The 9600-nt window shown below is 31.8% G+C and overlaps 2 protein-coding genes across 2 annotated transcripts; one reads left to right on the forward strand and one right to left on the reverse strand.

Moving 5' to 3' along the window:
- Positions 1-808: 808 nt before the first annotated feature.
- Positions 809-2056, reverse strand: LOC137918893 (uncharacterized). The gene is made up of 2 exons (XM_068761825.1): positions 1968-2056; positions 809-1883 (listed from the first exon to the last, which is right to left on the reverse strand). The coding sequence occupies exons 1-2, from the start codon at positions 1995-1997 to the stop codon at positions 1413-1415; spliced, it is 501 nt and encodes a 166-aa protein (XP_068617926.1). The 5' UTR covers positions 1998-2056; the 3' UTR covers positions 809-1412.
- A 602-nt stretch (positions 2057-2658) lies between these two features.
- On the forward strand, positions 2659-8797 carry LOC137918937 (sperm flagellar protein 2-like). The gene is made up of 2 exons (XM_068761874.1): positions 2659-5984; positions 6760-8797. Exons 1-2 carry the CDS (start codon positions 2659-2661, stop codon positions 8795-8797), a joined length of 5364 nt encoding a protein of 1787 aa, XP_068617975.1.
- Positions 8798-9600: the final 803 nt, after the last annotated feature.

Genomic DNA, 9600 nt, shown 5'->3' on the forward strand with positions numbered 1-9600 from the left:
GTATTTGATTTGCCACTAAAAACTTCCTTTCTTCTGATTGGCGAAAACGAAACTATAATTAAAATGATGACTGAGTAATTAAATTAAAGCAATATAAATCTGTCCAAAAAGTTTTTCTTAAAGAAATTGTGTGTTGAAATTACCCCATGTTGCAAATAGGTGAGTCAGATGGATAGCTATGAGAAAAGTTCTCTTTGTTAGCTGTGAAACCATCTCTACATATTTTTTTTAGCCCAAATAAGCAAAATATGTATCTGATTATCTAATCTCTACCACTATTTGTCTTTCTTCTCTCTGCCAATCTATTTTGTCACAATAGTTATGCACGTATTAAACAAATAATTTGTGGTTAATTATTTACTTATATGAAAGTTCTGAGTAACTGACTGTGACAAGTTCGCTTTAACAATGAAGTTTTTATCAATATTAGGATAGTCAGTAAAACCATCCGTGAAGAGAGTTCTAATACTAACCACTACATGTTAAAATTATGTTACTGTATAATAAACGGTTTTAATATCTGGTTTTGAATAATCAATTGGTCATAATAAAATTTAAATTTATGATGAAAATATTTAGTAATATTTTTTTATGATGTGCACATTTTTATAACACATTTAAAATATTTGAATAAAGAAATATGAATGGTTAAAGTTATTCAAATAAAAAGGTAGTAAATTTAAAGCAATACTTTTATTTTAAATATTGTTAAACAAAGAAAAATAACAAAACATGCTAACAAACATAAGTAACTATTTCTAAGTCACAAAAAAGTATGTTTAAATGATGAAGTAAGTTGTGATTAATTTTTCATTAAATTTCATAATGAAATGAGATCCAAAACACACTCATAAGTGTACTAAATGTAATGTAGACAATGATGTGACAATAGATGATGTTCTATCAGAACAATAATATAAATAGCTACTCTATAAATTTTAATTAAATATTTTTAATCCAGCAAATGCAGCTGTGACTTAGGGAAAATATAAATATTTGTTCTCTTTAAACAATGGCGGTAATTGATTACAGGTAACCATATATTCATTGACAACTAGTATTAACTAACAAAAAAGTAAATTTTTTGCACTGTTTACAATCCTTAGCATAGTTACACATCCAATTCCAAAATAAAGACCATTTTGAGCAAATGACAAGTAATTTAGGTTTTATGAATCAATTGAGATTTTAATTTTTAACAGAGTTACTAATGTCATTAGGACATTATTCATATCAAACAGCTAGGAACATTTACAATGATTTTCTCTACCTTGTGTCCATAAATGTGAATGCACTGAATAATACATTATCCGGAAAAATTACCGAACATTATATATTCACTGTTTAGACACTCAGACACTTTAAAGTGCCATTTCACCAGGATCGGAGTTGTTTATAAGCGAATGGTTTTGTCATTCATCAACTTGTAACTTCTGAATCCTCGTTGACACACAATCCATTTCTGGAGATGTTTCTGTGGCTGTTTGGGGATCAAGAGATAAATTAAGATTTTCGAGCGATTGGCATCGTTTTGCTGGACTCTTTGAATCTAAGGTACTGTAGCCACTGGTGGATGGGTCTAGAAAATTGTTCTTGTTCTCGCAGCCGTTGTCGCTTATATCACTTATTGCTTCAGAATTTTCACTCTTAGTTCTGTGCCTGACAGGTAACACGTATGGACAAAGTCTGTTTTTGTTTGCGGCTCTTTTCATACAATACCCCACTGTGACGTTAGATACGTAGCGTGTATTCAAGCGCATAACACCAAAATTAGATTTAGACTCTTTTAAATATTCTCTACGTGCTTCTGTTATAGCACTTAACATTCCCAGGTCGTGCAATGCTTTATCCAAGTTATTCAGATTCATGTGATGGCGAGGAACCTGTAAACAAAGTAATTAAATTGTTGAAAATGAGTAGATAACCATAAAAGTCTGTTAATGTTTAACTGATATGTTATTACTTACACTTTTTTCGAACTCATTACATTTCATCATGAATTGAATCAAGTGGAATTTAACAAAATTGCAAAAACCGTGTGAAAATAAACATCACAAAAAAGTCATAATAAGTAGTGACATGCGAAACAAAAAATTGCCCTTTTAAAACCTTTTCTACTGTGTAACGGATAATAAAAGAATGAAAGAAATAAGAAATGGACAAGATTAATAAAAATATATTTTTAAATATGTATAATTATATGTCACACATAAAATTGATTATTGTAATAAATTTTCCTTATTGTCTTTCGAAAGTAGCAAATTGCGGTCTTGTTGCTATACATTATTTTTAAAGTACTTTAGAAGTTACATGAATAGTAATTTCAAGGATGTTAAAAAAAAGGACGTGTATTTTATGCCAAGTAGGTAAGGCTTACTACCCATCATGCACTTACATTATCCAAGCTATTTAACTGTTCAGCAGATATACAAAACATGGTGGCATTTACGTAAACGACTTCTTCAACATAAGGCGTAGTAATAAATAGTACAATTGACAATTTAAGTTATAAAATTACTAATCAAATATATAATGTATATTATTTGAAACTAATTTCATATTTGACATTAATGAAAAATAAAATTATTGGCATTAATTATCATATAAAACAATCACTTTTTGACATAAGGTATATAAGATTTCATATTTTTATTAAAAATGGCTGAAATATTAAAGGAATGGCTTTCACAAACTTTAGAGACACCAGTTACTTGGGAGGCCGAAGAATTTGGAAACACGATGAAGAATGGACATGTTATAGCGACGGTTTTAAAATGTTATCATGTTATTAATGATGAGAAACATTATTTAATTATAGCGAGCAATGAAGAAGACGATATTAAAAATAATTGGAAATACTTGACGGAATGGCTAAAAGATGTAGAAGTAAATTTAACTGAAATAGATTTAAAAAACATAATGACTGGTAAAGGTTCATCGTTACTCCGTTTATTTTATCAGCTTTTTCTCCATTTGGATAAACGTGATCGTATTAATTTTATTAAACGTGAGAGAAAAATGGTTTCAAGTTTGGTAGAGAAACTAGAAAATAGATTTACAGTTAACAAAGTGTCTGAAGATCAAGAACCTTACGTTGAAAATCTTTCAAAACCATTATTAGATGAAAGACAATTTATAGAATGGCAAAAGCGTAAAGAAAAACAAGTAAAGGATTCATATGATTACTTACACCATAAATATGCGAAAATAATACAGAAAATTAAAGATTCTCATGGTCAAGGACCTTGCTATAAAAAGGGATTAAAACAACCTTATGAAAAAGAAAAGAAGGCAATAGAAAAGTTTGAACAGAAATATCCGTGTAAATTTCAGAACTACACTTACGAAGAACTATCAGCATTGGAGGAGAAGGCGTTACAGAGGAAAAGGTCACTAATTGATTCGGATTGGGCAAATGAATACATGAATAATATTTATCAGAGGATCCGTAAACGATCTGATTCCGAAGAATTTCAAAGACAGCTAGGAAGTGCACTCAGTAACTCATTGTGGAACGCATGTGTTACAGAAGAAGAAAATAAACTTGACACGGACCTTGCAAAAAAAGTAATGAAATTATCTCAATTCGAGAAGCAGATGTGTACACAAATTATGGAGACCAAACAACAGGCCCGAAATTTAGTAAATAATAGAATACAGGGTGAGAAAGAGTATGCTGAGCAAAGAGAACAGCAACTAAGCATATTTTTAGATAATTTAAAAGAAAAAATTGATTCGGGCAATGTTGAAATTGATTTTGAACGAAACAGACAAAACCAGTTACACAAGCGATTGTATGCAGAAAAAATGAAGAGAAAAAGGCAAATTTATCATGACATTTGTTATGAAACTCTTTTAGCTCTTGTCGATTATGCTGTTAAATTGGGATATTTTAAAAAGTTAATGGAAGGCGACGTGCCTCAACACTTTATTCATGAGTGGAAATGTTTATTCTTTAAACAGCAACCGATATTTGATGTTTTTATTCCCATGGAGGATATCATAAAAGAAGAAGAGGCAGAAGAGGCATCTATATGTAGTACGATTGAAGAGATTATAAGCATTGAACGTGATAGACAACAAGTGCTTAATGACTGTGAACTAAAGGAATATCTTGATTATTTTTATCCATGGGATTTAAACATGTTATTATCAAACTACGAGGACGATTCAGAAGAAAGACAAATTGAAAAATTAGGATTACATGTATTAGGACATGTAATATACACTTTATTAGAGTTGAAGTACCCGTATCCACCCCTGAGGTTACCCGCTGAACTAACAGAGTATTCTGCTAAAGTTCTCTTGCGCGGACTGCCTGATAAGTCATTGACTAATATTTTGCAAATTCTATTAAACTTTCGGAAGATCCATGTGGTACGATTAGAATCAGTTATTAATTATTGCTTAAGAGAGTATAAAGCTGAAATGATTGGGCGAACTGAAATTGAATTGCCTTATGATAATTTTATTGCTGCAGCTCAAGAAGAAGAAACTAAAGAACTGATTAAATCCATGAAATCTGAAGAAGAAATGCTTGCCAAATCTCGAGAATATAGTGCTTCAGATCTTCTTGTTTCGGCATTACCTAATTCCAAACAAACACAAACGCCGAAATCTTTACCAGAAGATGACATGACTATGTCTGTTGCAGCTAGCTTGGGCAAGTATGCATACGATGCTCTGACGTTCGGAGAATCCTTAACTGATTATTTACTGGCGGCAATGATCGTGGAGTATCTCAAATTTCAAAAAGATGTTGATGGTTTCGTTATTATAAATTATCCAAACACTTACCTTCAAGCGCAAATATTAGAAGAAAGCTTTTCAGGAATATGGCCTCCTGACGTTGAAGAACTAAATGATGACGATGACGTACTTTTAGAAGAAAGTATATTAAAACATCGTAAAAAAGAAATGGACCCCTACAAAGAGATACGAATCTCTAAAATAGTTAAAGACCCTCATAAAAAGCGTATTCAAAAACCATTCGAAACTTATTTCACGTCTTATATTAATCTTAAGCAAACTATGGATATTTCGCAGGAACTAGTACTTTGGGAGCTTAATCATGATAATTCAGATTTCATTGATAGATTTTATGCGATAATGGGAATAAATTATAGTTTATTTTATGAAAGAGTGGATAAAGATTTAATGACACAGCTTTGTAAATTCATCATCGGAGACTTTAGTCTTCCTTTAAAATCTTTCGACGAGTTGTTCGGCGAAAATGTTTTAAGCCAAATAGACCTACCTAGCTCTGACCTTAAGCGCTTAAATTCAAAAATTGTGAAATCTGACATAAGTAACGGTAAATCAAAAGAAAAAATGAGGAGAAGTTCTAAACTGAGCAATTCTAAATTCAGTAAAACTACTATAGAAACGGATCTTGAAGTAATAAAGGCACCTCTTTCACTTGGAGAGGTAGATCAAAATCATGTAAGAACATTAGAAAGTATGATTGCACAAGATAATAAAAGCAAGTCTTTTCATAGTGTAGAAGAAATTAAAATTTTAGCAGGTGAAGAAGATTGGGAGTATGGAGAATTGCCTATATCAGAAACGATAGGTATATCTTTAGCCAGTTATTGGGAGGAGTTCGAGAAATCGTACATTGAAAGCATTGAAAAAATATTTTTCGCTAAACGATTACAAATGAACTCGGTTATACCGTATACACGATTTTTGAAAGACAAAATGAATCAAATTATAAATCTACCATCAAATAAACAAGATATAGTAAACGAATTCTTAAACAAATACAATGATTTTGAAAATGATTGGCGTAATTTTAATGTGTCTAAAAACGAATGGCATTGTTTAGTAAAAGAATTACAAATTAAATTGTATCAAATTTGTGACGAAAGAAAAATATTTGCACAACAAAAGAGATATGCGCTCATATGTGATAACTGGACTTTAGAAGAGCTTACAATTTTAGTAAATACATATATTTCTCTAATGCAACTAGAATTAAATAGGTATGTCCAGATTTTAATTTTGATTTATCTAAGTATATATTAAGTTTTGTTAAATTCTTGTCGAAAAATCGTTCTTAATAATCGCCTACAGAAATTTTAATTAGGATTGTTCACGCTATTTACATCTCACAAACAACAACTAATGTGAAGGAAAATTATGATTTGCAACCGAAAAACACTGAGTAACCTGCATTAAAAATAATGTAGCGGTAAGTAAAGCGGCCATGAAAGTTTGGTAGGTCGCTTAATACGCTGATAGTGGTGAGCAAATTATGACTATTTTTGCTTTAATAAAAAAAGCACGATCTAAAAACAAACATTGAACTTAATAGACCAAATCGATGAAATGCTGTGTGTACTACTATACAAAAAGTGTTATTTACATCTTATTCTTAATCCAGAAATTGACATTAACTTTAACATAACTAAGAGTTGAACAAGGTTGTTGACATCTATGTATGTCACAATTTAAACTTATCGATACTTATCTGAGAGACTATTACTTATAAGAGACGTAACTTTTCAACATTTTTTGGATTCGCCTTGCGGATACCGGGTTCATCGCGTTGTAAGCATAGGGTCGGGTACGATGCCCATAGTTAACGACTTGAGTAGCAGGTTTAAAGAGATCAGATTTGTCTCCCTTCTTAACTAAATTTTAATGATCTCTCCAGCTAATGTTTGCCCTTGACACACCTAAATTTTTTAGTAAGTTGTTCAGGAGGCAGGAGCGAGTGATCTACAATTTATTTTAAAATGTGTTTTCTCTTTACAGGACAATAATATCGTTCCAGATAATGCAAGATTTTTATTTTACTATGTTAAAAGGCTCACCTAACACTGATAGACTTTCTTCTAAAGATCTAACGAAATTATATCGAGAACCTGACACAGCGTCTTCGAAAAAAGGAGGCGATGAAAAGTTATTCAAACATTTAAGAACCGTTTTTCAAGATCTATTTATAAAAAACATTGAATTTGACTTTGATAATAATCCATTTAATTTTATAATAGAAAACAACATAAAATTTGCCGGAAAAATTGTAAAAGATTTATGTGATTCTTATCGATCTCTTATAAGTAAGGAATACGCAGAGAAATCAAAATCGGAACCAGCAAAGAAAAAGGAAGCAAATGATTCAAAAGAGTCCAGTAATTTAGAAGAAATAATTAAAGAAAACTCTTTAAAGTGTTTGGAAGAATGGCCTACGGGTGTAAATGGGGAAATGTTTCGTTTTAATTTACGTGCAATGGCCGTGCAACGTAAATTGTACACTGATATGAAGCTTTTTAGTGACCAGGTATTAAAAGCTTTCACTGAGATCCAAAATGACATAAATACTCATTACGAAAATGAAATAAAATCAGTGAATAGATTATGTAAGTATTTTCACATGGCGATAGAAAAAGGCGTTAAAATACCCGAATCCTTACTTCTTGAGTATGATACTTTTGTAATAGATCCTAACCTCTGTCAATTTGCCGAATCTGATCAAAACTTGCCATTAGAAGAAGGAGATGAAACGCTAGGTTACTCTAACTTCAAACCTTGTCAGCTTGTCCGGTTGCGTTCACTGTTTAAACTGGTGGCTCCTACAGGTATTATTTTGCAACAAGCCTTTATATATTTGATACAAGATTTTATTCTATTTGGCAAGGAAAATGAAGAAGGTCCATTATTTCCTGAGGCATGGAAGAATATAGACCCTGACCAGGTCCAAAAATTAGTATTTTTGTTGTTTGGAGAAACCGCTTACGTTGACTGGAGAGAATTTCTTATTTACTGTCTTCAAATTCCTTATCCATCTATAGAAGAACTATTACGAATCCGCGAAAGATTTCGTTGTAATGATTTGGATTGCAGAGAACTAATATCACGAGATAATTTCATTAATGAAGAACTTTGGTTTGAAGAAGATTTTAAATCTGGTCTCAAACAAGATCAACTTCGATTAAATCTGATTAAACACTTTTTGTTCGAACTTTATGAAACTGAACAAGATATGATGAATTATTCCGCATTTTTGTTAGCTTTTTGTAAGAACATTGATCCTATTAAAGGCTTTGTTGCAGCCTTATCTGTAGCAATAGGGCAGCAGATATGTTTTTCTTTATCTGAATGTGGTGAAGTCGTAAATCATTTAATAAAAGAAAAAATGTATAGAGATGCATGTTTAGCTTGCGCTTTAAAGTGCACAGAACAATTTTTGAATAAATTAATACAAAATGTTGTAACTATTTGTGAAGGAACGACAATAGAAGAATTAAAATACACAGAAACTTTACCTGAGGATAAAAAAGGTAAAAAGACAAAAACTGGAGGTAAGACAAAGAAAGGAGAAGCCAACCAAAGCGGACGATCAGATAATTCTCAAAAGCCAACAACAGTTCTACAAACCCAAGTTCGTTCTTCTATTCCATACTCAAAAACTGATTTTGTTTGTCCACCGTGTGACCAAGCAGCTGCAGAACTAAAGGAACTCGAAAAGGAACCAGAAAGTATACCCGAAGAAGTTATAGAAGAGCAAGTACCGCTTAGAGATCCAAATTTAGCCTACGAAGTTAGTCAGTCTGTTATATGGAATGTTTTGAAAATTTGTTTGCCTTGGCACTTCGACTTGTTGCCAGATATAAAACTATCTTTATACGCCGAACAAGTTCAAGAAGTGCTGAAATTTTTAGAAACAGATACAGACAATAAAGACATTTACATTTGTAAGCTAGTTTCTGATCCGGAATTTTGTAAGATGTTACATAAAGTTAAAAAATTCACTGCTATTAATTTGGTCGAAGAGTTTTGTAATATGGTTTAGTATTTTTATTGTTTAGATTGATTTAGTATAATTAAATAAATAAAAATGAGTTTTTTGTTATAAAAGAATTTTTTGTACTTTAGCTTTTCAAAAAACTTTAAGGAAACTTAGTATTGCGTTCATGTTGGAACACTTCATATTACTGGCCACTGGGTATGTTAATATTCTTTCGTGTTCGTTTATTACCGATTATAATTCAAAGCAAAAAGTTAGAATTCAAACTAGATCAAGCTAATTTAAGTTTTGACGCTAAATGTGAGATAGTTATTGCTTATATTGTGGTCAATCGAAATTGTAAATAACTTCTGTAATATATACCACATAGAAATTTGGAAGAAATTCAGGCATATATTAATTAACACTGTAATCAACACTAAGAAGTATTGTTGGCGTCATCTTCAGTTCATCTGAAGGACATCCACGGTTGGACATAGGGCTCCTCCATAGATTTGAAGCGATCCGCATTCAGCGTTTTTCAATGACCCTAAAAAGGCCTCTATTCATCTTCTGGGTGGACTTCTACTTTGTGCCTGTCGGTTTATGGTCTCCATTCTAGAACGTTAAGGTCCCGGCAGCCATTTGTTCTACCCAATGCGACTTCAACTTGCCAATCACCCCATTCCTAATCTGATCTCGTGGAAAAATCCCGAGCATAGCTTGTTGAGTTAACGCGAGCTTGCCAACGAGGACAAGTGTGAAATCACTACGATGGCTATATATTGAGGAATTATTTACTATCAAGAAAGTATTTACTATGGATAACAACCATGTACCCCTACAAAAGAGGCGTTATAAAATATTAC

Source organism: Battus philenor, unplaced genomic scaffold, assembly GCF_028537555.1.
Source record: "Battus philenor isolate CCGP_79_NKW_IND1 unplaced genomic scaffold, ilBatPhil1.0.hap1 SCAF_15, whole genome shotgun sequence".
Lineage (NCBI taxonomy): Eukaryota > Metazoa > Arthropoda > Insecta > Lepidoptera > Papilionidae > Battus > Battus philenor.